The sequence below is a fragment of the Hylaeus anthracinus genome, unplaced genomic scaffold (genome assembly GCF_026225885.1).
Source record: "Hylaeus anthracinus isolate JK02 unplaced genomic scaffold, UHH_iyHylAnth1.0_haploid 12001, whole genome shotgun sequence".
NCBI lineage: Eukaryota > Metazoa > Arthropoda > Insecta > Hymenoptera > Colletidae > Hylaeus > Hylaeus anthracinus.
The window spans coordinates 4,560,726-4,580,303 of record NW_026534348.1 but is presented as its reverse complement, the minus strand read 5'-3'; the positions used below and the strand labels follow the sequence as shown (position 1 = coordinate 4,580,303).

General features: G+C 48.2%; 2 protein-coding genes across 4 annotated transcripts in view; both read left to right on the top strand.

Annotated features, from left to right (window-relative positions):
- The first annotated feature begins 249 nt into the window (after nt 1-249).
- On the top strand, nt 250-4,580 carry LOC128891003 (homeobox protein otx5-B-like). 3 transcript variants are annotated; one of them, XM_054150123.1, is made up of 6 exons: nt 250-494; nt 657-808; nt 3,087-3,271; nt 3,745-3,865; nt 3,950-4,159; nt 4,299-4,580. In XM_054150123.1, the coding sequence occupies exons 1-6, from the start codon at nt 254-256 to the stop codon at nt 4,398-4,400; spliced, it is 1,011 nt and encodes a 336-aa protein (XP_054006098.1). In that variant the 5' UTR covers nt 250-253; the 3' UTR covers nt 4,401-4,580. The 3 variants fall into 3 exon arrangements, with proteins under 3 accessions (XP_054006098.1, XP_054006097.1, XP_054006096.1); XM_054150122.1 differs by having other exon boundaries at nt 250-509; nt 3,748-3,865; XM_054150121.1 differs by having other exon boundaries at nt 250-509.
- Nucleotides 4,581-7,033: 2,453 nt separating this feature from the next.
- Nucleotides 7,034-19,578, top strand: part of LOC128890975 (tyrosine-protein kinase-like otk) — a 49,431-nt gene continuing 36,886 nt past the window's right edge. The window contains exons 1-2 of the mRNA XM_054150056.1: nt 7,034-7,545; nt 18,968-19,270. Of these exons, the coding sequence (XP_054006031.1) occupies nt 7,506-7,545; nt 18,968-19,270 (343 nt within the window). The 5' untranslated portion in view covers nt 7,034-7,505. The remainder of the gene's footprint in view (nt 7,546-18,967; nt 19,271-19,578) is intronic.

Below are 19,578 nucleotides of genomic sequence, written 5' to 3'. Positions count from 1 at the left end.
GCCAACTGGTGAACCGTTTATACGTCATTTGTCACGGACTCTCACGCGTGCATCGAGGCCGTAAAAATCAGTTGGAGGTGAAACGACTTAACATAGAAATGAATATTCGCTGCGAAATAAATATTCGTTCGATTTGATCGAGAGATGGCATTTGAATTTCAGGAGCAGAGGGTAATTCCGAGGAGCGGAGGAGGTCGGTGTAGAGAGGCCAGGGGGCGGGGGGGTGGTCGTGGTGGGGGCCGAGGGGGTGGTGATGTGGCCGAACAGCCTCGGCGGTACTTCCGGCTGTAGCGGAGGCGCCGGCGCCACCGATCTCGGGGGCCTCGCCGCCTCCACCACCTCGGCCTCCGAGCTTTTCGGGCCAGCCGCGTTCGGAGCATCCGCGGCTGGCCCCTACGGTGCCCTCAAGACCAACCCTTACGTGAGCGCGTTGGGCATGCCGCCGATAGAGGCTCTACACTCCACCATTGGCTACCCCGGTTGTACTCCCGCCGGTGAGTCCTACTACTGTGAGTGCCCCTTGTCTTATACTATTTATAATATTCAGCATCTCTCGCTGTCGAACGACATTACTGAAGCTTTCCAAAGGAAGTCTTCAGCGTAGGAAACGAACGAAAATGTACGAATCGCATCAGTCATTGGTTGTTCCGTTAAAGGTAACCCGAGAAAGCAGCGAAGGGAACGGACGACGTTCACCCGTGCTCAGTTGGACGTTCTCGAGGGACTGTTCTCAAAGACGAAGTACCCGGACATTTTCATGCGGGAGGAAGTGGCGATGAAGATCAACCTTCCCGAATCGAGGGTGCAGGTATGTCGTAAAAGTAACGCGACGAACGGCAAGGACGTTGGTTTTACGCGCGCGAGGAAACGGGGGTGGTCTAGGGTCGGTGTCTCGTTACCGAGGGGTGGACAGTGTCGGCATGCAGTCACAGTCCGTAGACAGCATCGATTTACCGAACGCTCGTGTTTCCTGGATAGCGGGTGTTAACCGAGTTAGTAGTTCACCCCGTGAGCGAGCGAACGAACCCGTGTTCGACGATATTGTTTCCTCGTTGAAAGGGCTCCGGGCATTCCTGCGTTTGAGAAAAAAAAAAAAAAAAACGATTTCGGAATTGTCGCGGTGGCTTTTGGCCGATTCAAAGAGCCAATTTTCCCCCGTGACAAAGATTTCGTTCGCTGTTCGTGGAATAGTTGGCAGTGCCGACGCTCGACTTCGTGTCGTCCGAATCAACTTTCGAAGCCGATGGGTTCCGAAAACGTGTCCATGCATATTCCACCCTCATCACGGCCGGAAAGGGCGCGTCGCATCCGCAATTGCGGTCCACGCACCTGGTCCCTCCTCGGCAAATGAATTGAATGGCTCCAACCGGGCCCATAGTCTTCTGCACGTTCGTCGACGACTGCGAAACCGGGGACTTCTCTTCACGGGTTCGTGTTTTCTGACCCCCGCGCCGCTTTTTCGTCGGACACAGCCGGTCAACGTCGACGATGTCTCCCAATCGAAACGATGTCGCTGATTTGAATTAAAATTGGGTGAGCTTCGAATGTTAGCTTTGATACGAACATACCAACTGTCCCAGCGAAATCCGGGTTCGTCTCCTGGGGTTGTCGATGGCGATAGACTTCCCTAAAAAGAAAGAACCCAACAACTGAACCGAAACTCCTTACAACTGCTCGAGACTAGAGTCAGAACGAGAGCTCCAAATACTTGCCTCGCTAAAATATAAAAATGGAGATGGCTTTCCATTCTCTTTCCTGGTCGGCTAATGGAGAGTTCGTTAGAGAAAGAACCCCTACCAGTGTCACTGGGACTAATAACCAGTTATTAGACACCGTTTGTCGTTCTACAAACATCGGTAATAAGCTAACGCCTGCAAACCCTTGAGACCGAACCGTTTGGTTCTATGCTCGTACATTTTGATGTCTCGGCGAAAGAGCTTGGGGTGAATAACACCAAACAGTAGGCTGGTAATCTAGCGGCACCCGGCTCGTTAACTTTCACCGGCTGAAATCGAAGCTGAGAAAGGAATCCTCGATCCCAAAGTACATTCGTCGGCGCGCATCGGAGGCCCGGGTGTCGCGTTGCTGCGATTCACAGCCGTGGAGAAAAGGCAAAGTCGTTGGCGAGGTATACAACGGCAGGTTAAAACTGGCGAATTCGTATAGCGTACGCGGGGGCATAGAACGGGGAACAGCTTCAGTGGAAGAACGCGGGTTGCTCGTGTCGTTCCCCAGAAAATCCGTAGAAACCCAAGCTCACCTCTCCGCCTCTAACATTGATCGCGCAGGGCTTCTCTAGGTTCCTCTCTCTCTCTGTCCTCCTTGCGCTCGCCACCCTCGCTTTTCTCTCTCGCTCTCTCTTTCGCCTCTTTAGCCTCCGTCTTCGTTCTTCCAGTCGTTTCGTTTCCCGGCGTCCTTCTCTCGAGGTCGTTCTCGCGTTCTGGAAATCTAGGAGGGCGACGACGGATCGAAGGACGAGTACGTTGGATACCTCGCAGAAATCCAGGCCTCGCCGACGAATACGTTCGCGTTCGCGTTGAATAATTCCGACGCAACGCGGTTCACCGCCACGGCCAAACGCTGTACATGCATTCGTAATTAAGGTTCTTCCTTGGAGCGACGGTCTGGCCGCGCGACCATTCCGATCCGATTCAACCGATACTCCATTACTCGTCGAATCTAAACGAGACGGTATTCCGGTTCGGAGATGTCACGCTGCCGCTGACGGTTAGTTCGATTTTCGCAACACGAACGACCGGGATACGCGTGCAGGTTTCCACTTGCGTTGCCGAAGCCGGCTTCATTGGTAATTGATAGTTGCGCGAGTGCCGCATTCCCTTATAATTGGCTATTACGCCAGCTTTGCAAAAGCTCTGCACACCATTCCAAGCCCGTTTCCCATAGGATCCGAGCCTCGTTGCGTTTGTGAGCGAAAATATAGGTTGAAAGCAGCTTTTCGATCGTCGGTAAAAACAACGACTGTGTTTCGTCCTCCCCGTTCCTTTTTCCTATTAAAACGGTCCCAGTCGATGCTCGACTGCTTCGGGAGGATACTTAGCGAAGCTACGAATCGCGTATGCCCGTAGGTGTGGTTCAAGAATCGCAGAGCCAAGTGCAGGCAGCAGCAGAAGCAACAGCAGCAACAACAGGACAAAGCTCCGAGGTCGAAGAAACCCTCGGGAAATCCGACCAACAATCCGCCCTCTGGAAAAAGTCCTTCGATTGCTACCACGCCCACGCCTGCCGCGGCGGTGCCTGCCACAACACCCCTGTAAATATCTATTACATCGATATCTACCTTTGCCACGCTAAGCTCGCGTTACAGCCACTCCCGATGGAGTAACGTCCTCGTACGACTCGGAATAAGACTTTCGTCAAGCGATCGACCGCAAAAATATTGCCAGCTTTACCTTTAAAGGGTGCGATTACCTGCGTGTCGTCCACACCTGGAAATTAGTGTTGTAGCTGGAGACAAAGTTTCATTCTAGTTTATCGTTAAATATTTGCTTGTTGCAGACACGACAATACAAAGAATTATAGCCAACAATTTATTTAAATGCGATGTACAAAATGTTCTCATACGTGTACCAGTTCCAGACGACATAATAAGTCAGTTCAACTATAACGCGTCTGCAAATATTATTTCATTTTTACCGCAAAGAATCGCTGGACCTCGGTCGCTTAATCGTACGAGATACAATTCTGTAACGTCTCCTTTTTTATAGTTTTAACTTGTGTGCATAGCAGCGGTGGCACAGGTGGTTCGGCGGCCAGCTCTCCGGCACTCCTGAGAGATTCCCCTCAGTACAAACCACCGGGCAGCGCGACTAGTTTGCTTCTGACGGCCAGCACGACACCGCCGAGTGTAAGTTACCGACCGACGATCAGTTTTCCGTTTGGAAATGTTATCATCCGTGGGAATATCCCTTAGAGAACCGACTGTTCGCAGTTAGGAGGGACGGTGTACAGCAGTGGAGGCAGTAATAGTAGTATCTGGAGTCCAGCTGTCACGGAGAGCGGAGGAGGATTCCCGGGTGACCACCAGAGGCTAGTGTCGTCGTGGACGACGACCACTTCTCAGCAGCAGTGCTACCAAAATTATCCTTATTACACCAATATGGATTACCTCTCGCCAGCCGCCCATCAACTAAACGCTGTGGTAAGCCTGGAGGTTCACTCGTACCGCAAAATTTTAAAGCGACGACCACGCATCGATAGCGAATATCTGAGCTTTCTTCACCTTCGTTCGATTATTTCCTTGCCAAATGTTTGATGAAGATGTTTTATTTTATTCGCAGGACGGAGGGAGTAGCGCCTTGGACAATACATGGAGCAAAACAAGGGACGAGAACACTTCAGCCTGGTATTTCAACAGCGCCGGCTGGGTCGACAGAAAGTGAATAGATAACGAACGATAAGGCTTCGGTACATATCATCGACGATAGCTGAACTGACTTTAAAAGTCGATGGCAATCGCTGTTGAGACGATGGCAAGCGCGGCCAAAGGCAGTCCTCCTCGCGTTAGACATATCGTTAAACTCGCGATCGTTAGGCACTCGGACAATACACGGAGTATACAGGGTGTCCCAAAAGTCGGGGAGGAGTCAGAAATGGGGGGTAGCTGAGACGATTCCGAACAACAATTTCCTTTGCAAAAATGTCGTATGGGGCTTCGTTAAGGAGATATTAAGCGAAAACCCCGACCAATCAGAGCGCGCGTAGACCGTTCGAGCGGCCGCGGTAGCGAAGGCTACGCGCTAGGTCGATGCTTCGATGCACGTCGAATCACTTGTTCGCGTGCAAGCGCGGCCGCTCCAACGGTCTACGCGCGCTCTGATTGGTCGGGGTTTTCGCTTAATATCTCCTTAACGAAGCCCCATCCGACATTTTTGCAAAGGAAATTGTTGTTCGGAATCGTCTCAGCTACCCCCCATTTCCGGCTCCTCCTCGACTTTTGGGACACCCTGTATACTGTTTCGAATGGTTCGCGGGTGCTATATCCGTTTTTCTTGCGTTCGATAGAACCACGTAGGCGAATTTTTATCGGTGTACTTGTTTGGGGAGCGCAAGTCAGAGCGAGGAGTCGTAACATCGTCTGGATGCATAGATCGATAAGCACGGTGTCTCGAAGTTACAAGTTCCGATTTTTAGGTAACGCGTTACACGATAAGCGCGACCACGCATCATTTCTTGTGTCTGTCTAATGTTGTCTATAAACGATACGTTGCTTTGTACGATTTTCTCAATTGCCATACGCCCGATACGCGCTGCAACAGCGCTGGCAGTCGGCGTTAGGATCATTCCAAAACTATCCTTCGTTCGTCGAAAAGGTGCAATTTGATAATGATTTTGTAATTGTCTCGAACGTGGCCGAGCACGCGTCATATACGAAACGGTCGCTCGGTAGAACGCTAGTCATCTTCGGTCGAAATGGAGATTAATGGGAGACGGTTAAACCGCGTAATCTTTCCAGGGAGGAGATTCGATCCGAGTAGAGGGAAGTAGAATAATAATTCCTATATTTCCCGTTGTTTTTACGCGACTCTCCTTCCCGCGCGAAGTCAGTGTTACATGTGATACCGTTCGTGTGGAAGAACGTATAATTTCAAACAAACATATACATATGTTTAAGGAATTACGTCACCTTCGTGGCGAAGAAATCAAAAATTAAATAAAGCGCTGGTATAGTTTATTATGAATTTTGTTAATTCATAATTTTCTTTTCTCCCGTCTAATATATATATATATATCAAATATTATTCGAATCCTTGCTGTATGGCTTATAAAGATACCTTCCGTTACGACGTCGCCGAGGTGGCATGAATTCTTAAACGAGTCGCTAATTTGCTCGACATAATCGTTTGGCCAAATTACGCGACCTCTCCGGGATAGAGAGCTCCGATGTAAATAATATAAATAGACATGCGCCGTTCGGTGAAGATCGACGTAGTTAGGCGAAATTTCCAGGACGCGACGAGAGAACAAATAGAGTCTTCATTACCTTCGTTAAGAATTTCTCAGCAAACGTTACGTACGTATATGCAGTCGTGTGAACATGACGCTGCCTATACTATGTACATAAATTATATATATATATATATATACGACATGTGATCGTCTGTGTAAATATGTACCATTTTTCCTTGACGAAATTCTGAATCCAGGACATTCGAAGGAAGCTGTCGTCGCTTGAAAGCTATTTTCATTCCGGCATCCGTTTTATTTGTCGTATCGGTAATCGATTGGATACCTTCGCGTCAGGAGCAGAGACGGAATTGCGGTCGACGGACCTCTAAACCACGCAACGTACAATTGATCTTTGAATAATCGTGTACAAAAGTGAATCAATCGTCTAGTAATTAGAGAAAAAACGTGCAGAAATCTTTGCTCCAAATTTAATCGACGGCCCACGATTATTTTATGCTACCACTTTAGAAGCACCACGTTGAATATTGTTTATTTAAATTAACCTTCTTCCAACCAGAATACTTTACGTCGATCCTTTCAACTGTCAGTTCTCTTTTCGCAAGAGTCATTGCAACAAACGACGAAATCACTTCACGTTTGCGCAGCTCATCAACACCTCCACAAATGCGAGCGACGATGCGACATAGATACTAGAAGAGACGAGGAGAAATAAACACGAATATGTAAAGCGAAAGAAGTATATAGTAAATGTAGGGATGTAAGTAACATGACTGTTTAGATTGTTATTATAAATACTATCGATTGTCGATGCTACGACTACCGAGGGAGAGAACAACGACGTATGTGTCATAAGATGTATGAAATAATATATCGAATTTGAATTGTACCGCTTTGTCGTTTTTTCATTTCAAATTATTCCACTCCATTATTAATCACTTCTTAATTTACTCATTATTACAGAGTGGTACGTATATATTCAGCGACTCTTGGAATATGCTGGTAAAAAAAAAAACAAAACATCATGTCATCCATTTATCAGACTCATAAGTATAATAATAATAATAATAAGTATAATAATAATAATAATAATAATAATAATAATAATATAATGTTCTTAATATTCATATCTGTAAATTACGATCACTCGTAGCGTCGCCGTGTATAATGTCGGAACCTCTTCGGTATTTTACATTCGTCTAATCAGCCGTAGATAAGATACCAGCCTGTACGCGTCGGTAAGCGAAAGTACCCTACAGCCAGTACACGACGACGTCTGTCGGGGACACCCGGAACTAGCCGATTGGCCGTGAACCCTTCGAGTAGGGGTCGCACAGACGCGGCGTGGGTTGGCGGCCGGGGCCCTCAGTATCGCGCGTCGCTTGGTGGTGTTCGGTTCGTCTGGTCTCGGTCTCGTGCGGTGTGCTCGTTCGCTGGCAAGTTTCAACCGAAAAAGGTAACAGAATAGAATGACAGCCACGCGACGATTTTAAAAACACGGGATCGTCGTTCGCGTATCTCAGTTTCCGTCAGTGTGACTTCCGTGCGCTTGCTTCTACCCGTTTGAACACACGAAAAGGATGCGCCGTCTCGACGTAGCACCGCTTCTGCTCTGCCTCGGTGAGTACCATGAACCCACATACACACGCGTTCAACGACGGATTCGCAGGATTCTTTTCCCACTCTCCTGGGTCGCCCTTCTCGTCGGGCAATGAATCACGGGAAAGGGGAAAGAAACGGAGCAGCGGCAGCAGGAGAGATGCTACGTTATAGGTAGCTAACGGTTTCGTTTTTCGCTCGAAACGTTCACCTCCCTCTTGCACTCTCCGGCGAATCTCCGTGCTCCGTTTCTTTCTTCTTTCACCGGCCACGCTATAATTACGGTTAATTCGGCCCGACTGTCAACCACTCCGAAACAAACGATCGCTTTGAGAAATTCGCCTGCTTCCTGGATGTCTTTTTCCGGTGGTCCGTGGCATTGCTCCGAAATATTTACCCACGGACTTTCCTGGCATTCGATCAACCTTTTTGCCATCGATTTGCCTTTTATCGATACACGAGATCTCGTAAGTGGAGTGGCAACGTCTGTAATCGATCCCTTGTATCGTTGCTACTTTGTACTCCAAAACTGTACTCGTTCCGTTTTTCGCAATTTCCCGTCTCGAGGACGAAAACGTCCAGCGAATGCAATTAGTTCAGAAAGTATCGGATATCGTCGAATCTCTCGAGAGTGGTACCAAAGCCGATTCGATGGCCCTTTAACCAGAGATGCAAATCAAATTAAACGTTCGGCGATTTATTCGATCGGATACGTTCTTTTTCGTTCGTATGTGAGGAGTAGGCTCCAAAGCAACCTCCGACCGTACCACCCCGCCATTGTGCAAATTATTCTCGTACGTACCAATATGTGCACACTTTCTATGTGTATAACAACGACGTCTAACTAAATAGATTAGTAGTAATAGAATTGTAGAATTTAATCATTTGCGTATATGAAACCAATCTCTCCGGACTCCAATTTTATAGAGTACTTCTAGTGTTAAAAAATAACACCGAAGTTCAAGTATATCACAACGTACACGAGGTCCAAAGGGGTTGAATACTCCAGTTCACTACATCCGCTCTAATTTCGTCAACAATTAAACGGTTAAAAGTAAAAATCAGGTTTCAGTTTTCGTATGTACATTATACATTCTTTATTTTCTTCTTTTTAACAATGCATCACCTTATAAATATTAATTCTTTCTGCTCCAATTTTCACGCGACCAGTACCGCCTGTGTCACGGTTCATTAACGTATGCTTCCCCTCAACGGGAACATAATTTATAATAATCCAGCAATTCCGAGCAACCGCGACTTGTACAATACGTATCCACGTATTCGATGAACCGTGTTTTTAAGGCTCGCCGCCGCTACCGTATAATACGAACGTTTGTCGATCAATTTCATCGATAAAAATAATTTTTGCCAACATTTGGATGCAAATACCAACCCCAGCGAGCGTGGACGGGTCGGGTGGATGCTGGCTACAGGCGTCTCTCTTCAGCGTCCATGACGCCGGCCGGTTACCCGCCGCACAGCGTCTCTGTCTCGCCCCCTCTCGAAGAGGAGAACCGGTTCGATAGCCATGCACACCTACAAAAGCCCCAGTATACGCAGACTCGGCGGAAAAGGGGGGCCATATTACGTATCCACCTACCTAATATCGACGGTAACGTCGTATACGTGCCGGTGCACGTGTAATTAGTAGCGATGGCTGCGAACTGGAAAGTGGCCTGTCGTCCGCGCCAGGCGTTCCTCCGTCATCTGAAAAATGCGAAACATACCTGCCGGCATCGAGCACGTATCGCGTGTAACAGCCGCGAAAAGGATGCGAGCCGCGAGCACGCAAAGGACACGCGCGTTTCTCCGCGCTGATCGAATCTTGAATGGCTGCTCGTTAAGAGACGTTCGCCAGGCTAGGCTCTCTTCTCTACGATATTAGCCAACCAATTTACTCGGGGTTCCACGGGAATGACTGGGCGATTTCGATGATTTACTTGCTAGAGCGAAGGCTAATTTGAACGAAGGGTACTTTGGAATACTTTTTACCGTGTTTGCGACCAGATAGAGCCCTGTTCGTAAGGAATAATTAGGTAATCGATCCTGAGTATTACATACTTGGCAAGGAAAAAGTTGGAGGAAATATTCGAGTGGACCAGTATCAATCGATTCGCGTCGAAAAACCGCGGTAGAAATAGACTTTGTTTCGACATCGATTCGTTGAATGTTTTATGTAGAAGCAGCCTGGACCAAAGTTCTCCGTTGTTCTTCGGTTAGGAGTCGGTTAGTGAGCCTAGAAATTTAAAAATGGAGTACTTCCACGTGAACGCTATTTTTCATTCGCGAACGTCATTTTTCTTCACTGCTTTTGGGAACGCTCTGCGAATAGGATCACGAGAAGGGTCATTCATCTACGCCTTCGGCTGGAACACCAGTTTTTTTCCAAAATTACTAGCATGGATCTATAAGCTCCCAGAACGATGTATCCGCGAGCTACAAATATTACACAATTGAACAAATTTCAAAGTACCATGACATCCGAATACGAAAGCAAGCCAACTGTCGAGCCCGGGTCCTGGGGGCCGTCGGGTCTCCAGCTCTGAATAACTTTTATAAGCGATATAAGAGCATACGAGCAATGGGAAGGTGTCGTCGGTAAATACACGCGTACGAATGCCAAGCCGATGGATACACACCACAGAATCACTCCCCCTCCTTGGTGGTCCCAGTTTTCCTTTCTCCGGCGGTCGGTTGCCCCACCGGCCACTTGGCTATTCATCTTGGTCCGGTGCTCCTAATTACACGTCTCGGGTTACGGATGAGAACGACCATCCCAGCATTCGGAGACGTCCTGTGCCCTGAAAAGGGGTACCAGTACACTGCCGCTTTTTTTACCCCGCTCCTCCTCCCTCTTTCTCCTTCTCTGTACATCTTTTTTACACTGGTTGCCACTAAAGGCCCTTTGTCCATGGCCCGGCGTGCGCGGCTATTTTATACACCGAATGTTATTCAGCCCCCAGAGTTACTCGCTATCTCGGTCGTTCTCTCTTCGATGCTTCGCGTTGATCTCTGTTTGGCTCGCGAGAGGTTACTGGAACCGTCAGGACCGGCGTGCGAGTGCGAGGAAGAAGGTCGAAGGGGTTTGGGGCGGCACGGAGCACGAAGAAAAATTGTATTAGCCCTTTGATCCCTTGGCTGGTGGAACGACTCGGTGGAAGAGAGCGAATAAAAGCAGAGGCCGCGCGTAATGCGGCTATTTACGCATAAAGAGCGAAAAACGTGGCGCTTTTCCCGTGGAGCTGCGACACGTTGCGCTCAGGACAGGTCACGCGCCATCCGTTTCACTTCGTGGCTCGCCTTTGCGGCCGCACTCCCGGCGAAAAGTCACGTTTCTGTCCTTTGCCGCGGTCCGTGGACGCTTGGCGTCTTTGTAACCCGAGACGGACTACTGTTCCCGGGGCCCGCTGTGAAAACAACGAGGCAAGTGCAGCGGGCAACCAGCGAGCCGCGACGAAACCTAGTCGTTATCGGTCCTCCTAATTCTGATATTTCATTAACGAGTCTTAATCTTAGGAACAGATGAATCGATGGGTTTCTTCAGAGTTCTGGAACTAGTACTTTCATACAACACGTTTGACTCGTGTTATTCGTGTTTCATTCTCACCTGTTGCGAAAAAAGTATACATTTTCATCCCCCAAAAGTGCCTGTTTTTATTTTCTAACGAGGTTACAGCTTCCGAAAGAATGTCTCTCAGCTGTCGTGTCGTCACAGGCCTCTCGATAATGCCACGTGAAGCATCGAACTCTGCTGAACAGCGATAATCGCGGGGTCCCTGAGAAAATAAAAGGAACACGGCTGGAGGAGAGAACGTGACTTTTCCGTGGATATCGTCGCGATAAATAGATACCGATATCGTGGGCGATACGGGTGGTTTCCGGTCCCGTGTTTCGACAGGAAACGGGTTGTTCGCTGCACCGGGGGTTTGTTTCTTTTTTTTTTCTCTCCTCTCGTTTCCTTTGATTCGGTCGGGCGCGCGTGTGCCTGTGCGTCTGAAAGAGCGTAAAACGGTTCGTCGCGGGCGAAAGCAGCGTTTGATGACCCGCGCGCAGGAGCCCAAGAGACGCGGATAATATATTTCGAGCAGGCGATAGGCCTCTTTGAAATCCGCTCGCGGTTCGTCATCGCGCGTTGCTCGGCTCGTTGAAACGACGCTCGGTCGATCGGCCCTTTCCGTTCGACGAATTCCCTTTGACTCGGCCACGTGAATAGCCCCCTCGTCCGTGCATCTCTTTCCCCGATTTTTCAATTTTTTACACGAGTACCTCTCTATCGCGACTGTTCTCCTCTTCTCCGCGAGTCTCGAGTTGCCTCGCCCGCGAACATTTGCGTCCACTCGTGCGAACGAGCACCACTGAACCCTGCACCTTTTCAAACGCGAATTATCGTGCGCGCAGGGTGCCTGCCCGATTGTTTTCGCCCAAATATTCGCTGCTCCGCGAACGAGAGTCGAGCGGGAAAGTGGCGAAACGCTCGTGGAAAATCGCTCGACGCCCCGTGCGTGAAGTCGGACCGCGAGGGTCGTGACACACGCTTGTTCTGTACCCTTTGCGCGGTAGCTGAGTACTTTGCATCGAGGAGGATTCACCGGAGCGCTCTCTCATCTTTAACGAAATAAATTTTGATCGGATGAGATGAAAAACATTCCCGAGTATTTTATTTCATTATTTCGTAGTTTCAACGGAAGAGGGGTTTGATTCCATCCATAGCGGATCTGCCAAATATTTTTCTTTATCGAGGCAATTGCACGGAAGTTAGAGTTTGAAAACCCTGGTCAGCGCGTCGAAGTTGGAGTAAAAATAAGGGAGGAACGATGAGATGAAATCTTCCACATTGAAACGTGGCTCGTTCTCTCGGCAGGGAGTCTGGAAATGTTGGTCCGATAAGTGGGTTAGGTTCCGACGCGTCATCTTTCCTTCGCTCCACGTATTTCATAGGGAATTGCCGCGACGCGGGACGTTTCTTTCCCCGAGTTTCGCGATGCTTTATTCTCCTCGGTCCGATAACAACTTAAGGGGACTAGACAGTCAAATTGCTCCAAGACGAACACAAGTCTTGACTTGTCTTTTCGCGCGGGGTTTATAGATTGTATCGTGAAAACTGAGAGACTATGGATACGGTTACATAATCGTTGAAAAAAGTTTCCTAGTCTTGCACGAATTTTGGAAGACTTTGTTCTCGAGCAACTGGACTGCTCAGTCCCCTTAACGAACGCGAGGTTCTCGGTTCTAGCGAGAGACGCTCGCCGTAAGAAAATTTTAAGGGCGAAAGTTCGTTTGAACGAGTCGCAATAAGAAATTTGAAGCGCGAGAGACGGTGACCCCCACGCTTCCACGCAGCCACCACTAATTCGTCCTTCACTTTTGTGTCCGTCAACGGCGAGGCGCGACAGAGTGGCGTTACTTTCTCACTGTCAAAAGGGCGTCGGTGCTCCGGAGTTCGCGCGGAGGTCTGATCCACGGCAGCTTCTTCCCTCGTTCCCCCCATCTGTCACGCGTTTTCCTTTTCCTTGGCCGCCTCTTGGCTCCTCCGCGTTCCTTTCTCTTCGCCTAGTTCGCTGCTTTTCCATCTTTTCCGTTCGCGGCGTCGGTTTTCCCTTTTTTTTTAACAAGACCCCCGACTTCCTCGTCTTGTCTCGACACCCCGAGACGATGAAAGGAGGCTCTCAGGGCGCATTCAGAATCGTGAAAAACGTCCCGAGAGTGTGAATTTCACGGTGCTGGGGAGCGTCTGGAAGGCGGCACTCCGAACACAATTTGCACCGACGACCAACGGGTGCCAGCCGTGGCCAGGACTCCGTGAAAATGCACGCCAGGGTGCTGCCACGGTGAATATTTTTCCTTTCACCTTCCAACGCGAGAGTACACCCATACGCGAGCGCGCGCTTAGGTCGATCTCCGCGGCTCGCACGCGTTCTTGCGGCCACGTTGCTCCGCGCAACCTACGGCCACGCGTAAATCATGTTGTTCGGCGTGGCTCGCTGGCTGCGAGCCGCCGTGATAAAGTGCGCGTTCCGCGTACGCGCGATGAATTATGCATCTGTATGCATTAAACGGCCGTCACGAGGTGACGTACGTTCGATACGCGCGCCGCGAGATTCGAAAACCTTCCATCGACGAATCGACTTCTCGGTTCTTGCCTCGCCTTGCATATAACAGCTTAAAAAAAAAAAAAAAAAAAAAAAACATTATTTCGAAACCACGAACAGACGCTTCAATTTTATTTATATAGATAACCGTCTCTCTACTGCCATTCGTCGACGAAGACTGGCACAACGAATACCCAACCGCGTTGGTATCCAAAGAGCGGGCAACTATTCGAGAAGTCGGCCAGGAATCTCGAAGAGGCACGAAAGGAATCCGGCTAATGATTTTTCGATTTTAACGAGTCAGTCTTTGGGCGTGGAGAGGGTATAGTCCCTGTAACGAAAAGATTTCGAGTCGTAACGAGGCGAATTCCGCTCCGCGGGGTACAAGCTCTGCTTCTTTTCTTCCCTGACCGTGGAGAAACCGCGCCGCGAATAATAATCAAACGGCCGTATCTCGCGGGCCTTCTCCACCGTCTTCCTTCGCTTCTAACGTTCGCGGTGGAAGCGATCTCTTAACCGAGAGAAAATAGCTCGGCCGCGTTGCTTTGAAGTCCGCCGGAAGTGGATCGACCGTCGAGAAAAGGGGGCGTTCTTTGCGATCCCAGCGTGGTTTACGAGCCGATCCGCGTCGCATCCTCGCTCGTGTGTGTTCCCACGTGTAGCTGCCACATATGGCACAGACCGTTCGAATAATAGATCGGTAATAGAAACCTTCTTGTAGCGTGATCGAGTTGGGTTTCAGAAATTCCCTGTTTGCATCGCTCTAGTATATTGTGCAATATACGCCATAGAAACGTTTATGGATTCTGGTAGGCGTTATTCAGAGGTATCGATAGATAACATTTAAATGACTCTAATAGAGGATGAACAATACTCCTATGGGACAAATAGACGAAAGTAGAGTGGTAAAAACTAACGAATCGTCAGTCGTTGGTTTAACTGCATCGTGCCCAACGCTGACATAACTTACGAGAGCGTAAAAGGGACGCACGGGAGCCGAAAGATGGAGCCGGTCTTGTAAACGCCATAAAGCTGCGCGAGGGAGCAGCTGCAGCCGCCGACCGAAAGGAGGATGGAACGCGAAGGAGATGTTTGGCTCGGGAAGGAAAGTAATCTCGAGAGTAGGTCGTAAAAGCGGTCGTGTTTACCCCTCGGGGAGGTTTCAGGATCGGCAGCCAGCGACTCGGGGACTGACGGGCACTGCCGCCGCGCGCGTATATTCTTTTTTTAGGATTTGGCTGCCTCGCGCTGATAAACCTGGGTAACCATTGACATCCACCGGGTGGGTCGACCCGGAGGGAGCGTAATTCTCTTCTTTGGCTCGTTCCGCGATTTTTCTCGTTCCGGGGATATTCGCGCGGGAGAATCTCCATTATCTTCTCTCCTGTTACCAGACACTGTGTCGCCCCCAATTTCATCGGTTACTTCGGGAACGACATATGCGACACTTTTATGTGGTTTTGAGTTAGACGGTCTCGAGGGTTTCGAGTTGGAGCCACGGGTGGAATGGACTTCTCGTAGAATTTTGATTTGGTAGCCATTGTGTCGTGGAAATCGTCGATTGGAGGAAGGGATGGATCTTTCCCCAGATTTTTAGAAGCAGGGTGAGTGAAATCGGAAGGTTTTTATTTATTTTGCTCGAGAGACTGAGAGTAGTAACGTGTGTCGATTTTGAAACGTCGATCGATACGTAAAAAAACTGCAGAAATAAGAACAGAAGAAATTAGTCAGTCCTCCCCGATTAACATTTCCTGTTCAGTCGTTCTATTCACGGTTCTCCTATGGTTGCTATTCGGTCCACTAACGTCAGATTGGGTCAGATTCGAAACGCCGTACATTTCAACCGTCAACCACGAACAGCTCGGGATCCATAATGCCAGGTCATAAATCTATCGAGGCGTGGGGCCCCGCTCTTTTATTTATCTTGGCTCGAGGGGCCCCCTCTAGCCCGAGCTCCCTAATTCCGAGGCCAGGTAAGGCCGACGATTCCAGGCTCCACCTTCCGTAGTTTTCGAGTTTCATCCGTGTCCTTTGCGGATCCTGTTATTATCTCGCTCTGGGCCTGAAATTAACCCTTAAAATCGTACACGGGGGGACGACCGCGGGACCGCAATTTACAGCGTCGGTCGAACACGACCCAGGGAACTTGTAATTTTCGACCAAGTCTCTCGGAGCCTATCGGACTCGCACAATTCTCGAAAATAATTATTACAGACCCGTCAAAATTGCACAATATTGCGAGAGTCTCATCAACGGGAATTGCGGAATCGGCTTCGACCGTTGAACGTTCCTACGGAAACGATCGCTTCTCTTAATGGAGCTTTTCACGTAGGGACTGAACGATCCTAAGGCATATACAGTCAGTCTCATAAATATTCGTACCCTTTATATTTATTAAAGAAAGTTTAAATGAAACGATGGATTTGATGTTTCCAACTAAATTTTTCATTATAAAAAAATACATGTTTAATGTTTATTCATGTACATATTTATAATGAAACATTTATTTGGAAACATTAAACCAGTCATTTAATTGAGACGAATTCGTGAAATAGACACAGAGGGTACGAATATTTATGGGACTGACGTATTCTATTCTTGATTCTCGAAGAAATTTATCCAAACAATAGAATTCTAGCCTGTCAAACGAATTCTCAAAAACACAACATATAAATTGCCCCGATCGCGATTCCGTCCATCAGCGAAAACAAGTAATTCGTAGTTAGTTACCAGGCACGTTATCGAATCACACGCAACGTCAGACCTTTACAAACGAATTAATTGTTTGAAAATGACGATATCATTAATTTAGCAACGGTAAATTGGCGAAGTAACGCACACCGAGGGACGCGACGGTGCACGCTAAAGCTTTCTGTCGTGGAAACGCAACAATCGATTTTCACCCTGGCACGGAAAATTTAATCCAGGGACGGGGGTAACATTGGCACTGTTTGCGAAATCATCGCGATCGTTCCGAATCACGGTTCCCGTGTGTCGCTGCGCGTTTTTCCACCGATTTTTCCGTTCCCCCTTTTATTTCCCTACTCTTTTGTTTTCGCGACGCGGCATCGACGCGACGAAAAAAATATGCTCGAGCAGATGATTCTTGTTACGGGTTTTACTCTCCTCTCTTTGCCTTCTCCTCGGTTCGTGGCCCTCCGAGTTTGCTCGTACAATGTGGTTCGTTTAATTTGCACGGACCGACTATTTGTTCGACGGACGTTGCGTGCCCGGGCTCGAATCGTGCATGAACGATTAAAAAAATGACCCGACTCCGCTCGCGCGCCATCCAGTCGGAGTTTAACGGTAACCCGGTGAACGGATCCGAGTTTCATTTGCTTCGTACATTAAATGCACTTCCGTCCAGATTGCGATACACGTACCGAGATGAAAGCACCGCGAGCTTTCGTTTAATTGCCTCGAAAAAGCTTCGACTGGATTAATGCGAAACGGGGCGAAGTGCGTCCGACCCGTGTCTGAATGTCGTACCACGCAAAGTAAAAAGAAGAACGAACAAGGATGGAAGGAACCACGGAAATGTGATCGCTCGATTTCAGTCCCCATTGTGTCGCTCTTCCCCTGTTAAACCGTTTTTTCACTTAATATCTACAGTTTTTTCTAGCAATTATGAAACATGCATAGTCGAACTTTGTCATAGGTATTCGCTTATCATTTTCCTCGACGTTACAGTGATGCAACGCGCGCAACGCTTTTGTTAGCCGAGTCCAACCCCCTCCAAAACCACTCGAGGGTTCGCGATATCAGAAATCACAGTCCAACGGGCTTTGAATTTCCTCCATTAAAAATTGGAATAATCGAGCGACGTTTGAATGGGAGCAATTTTCACCATCGCCGTACGAAATCTGAAGGTTTCCTTCTCGTTAACGCCTTTGCTCGAACTTCCCAATGCCAGCTTTCAGCGCACACGTGTACGCGGACTTGCTTTCAATTGAGAAAGACCGCTCGCGAGGAGGGTGCTCGTTAATATACGCTCCGCGGACCTCTGTTCGGGGCAAAAGGCCTCGTTAATAAACGTTTCTTGGCAAGTAGACCTCCTGATCGAATTCACGGCCACTTTATGCAAATGCGAGTACGCGTTTGCGGAAGATTGCGGATACGATACTCGCCGGGGAACATCTGCCGCGTATTTTACGGATATCATTCTGCAGGTTCCTCCCTCCTCCACCGATTCTTCTTCCTCGATGAATCTCGTCGAGATATATGTAGCTATATAGGTAGAATCACTCCAGGGAAATACGTCTACGTTCGTGTCCGGAGAACGCAGGTAGACGCTACCGGAGAAGAACAGTGGCGCGCAACCTTTATCGTTTGGCAACTAAACGATTAAAAGTATATTTTCGGCGGGCGAAAATTTACGAGGAAAGCTTGATTGTGTAAAAGTACACGAAGAACAATCAGATTCAGTCTGTATTCAGAGAATTTTTATTAACGATATTTTGAGTACGTGTGCTTCATTGTGTAAAAGTAAACGGAGAACTATAGCGTAACGGAGAATCAGCATTTCGAGTACGTGTGTTAATACGTTTTTAAGCTTATAAAGATAAAAATTGAGTCGACGTAACAAATTTTTAGCGGTACATCTTTTGAGCACCACCGAGTTCAAAGGAAGGGGTAGTATCGCGATGCATCAGAAACGAGATTACGATGGAGGAAGAAGGGAAAAAAAAATTGCATTAAACGGTGTGCCTCGAAACCAGAGAGTGGGATATCAGAGGAAGATTTCTGTATCCGCGAAAATCAAAGGATACCGATACAATGCCATTGCCCTGTGCTAATTATCAATCAGCTTAATGAGGCCTCCGCTATTCGAAGCGCCTCGCTGTTGTCAGGATCTGTTTTACACGAGTCCCTCGACGCTGTGTCGTTCGATTGCTACCGCTGTATCTCAATAATTAATGGGATATTCATAACGCAGCACGGATACTCTCTCGAACCCTCGATGATCCGAATAGAATGTCAAAAGATTAACAGTTTTTCGTGCATTACTCGTAAAATATAAATGAAAATTTCCGCTGCGGAATGAAATATTTGAACTAGAGGATCGAACTATTCGCCAAGCAGACATCGAGTAAACAAGGCAGCCTTTTTATTGTACCCGCGAGCCCTGTCCGCTGATTAGCAAAATATTGACCCGATGCGTCTTCAATCTCTCCATTTCTACCTGCGACTGTACCGTTACGGACCACGTTTGCATATTTCCCTTGTCTGGTATCCGAACGCGAACTTCCGAAGCGTAGCCCGCGGCACGGTGGAGACGCCAATTAACGTCACAATATGCAACGAACGGTAATTTGATTGGCTCCCTGTAACGTTTGATCGACATGTTTGCGCAGTGGCAGCGGTGTTCGGGCAGGACGGCGACCTGTACTTCTCGGTCAGCCCTGGCGAGCACTCTGTGGTCGAGGGATCACCGGTGCGTCTGAGATGCGAGGCGCAACCCAGCTCGCGCGTCAAGTACTCATGGAAAATCGACGATCAACCCCTGGCGCCTAGTCCACGGAGACATCAGGACGGCGGCGACCTGCGAATTACCAGGGTCAATCGAATCCTCGACAGCGGCAAGTTCGTATGCGTGGCAACTCACGAGGACACTGGATACTCCATCGAGAGCTCGCCAGCCAAGATCGACATTCAATGTGAGTTTTTACTTTAATTTTCTTTAAATACATGATTTACGACTAGATTAGTCCTCTTCAGGATTTACGAATCATCGTGTTAATATTAAATCATGATATCGGTTCTGGTACATAGATGTTATATTCGTGTCGCAGAGAGCATGATTCCCTTTACCTCTTCATCCCTTGGCCACATATGTGAACGTTTAATTTTTTATAATTACAATTACTGTGAACAATAAAAAGAACAAAAATTTGATAATTTATTCGCTACAGAATCCCTCAACAAGAGGAGTAAAAATGTTATGGTTTAGCTGCACTGATGATGT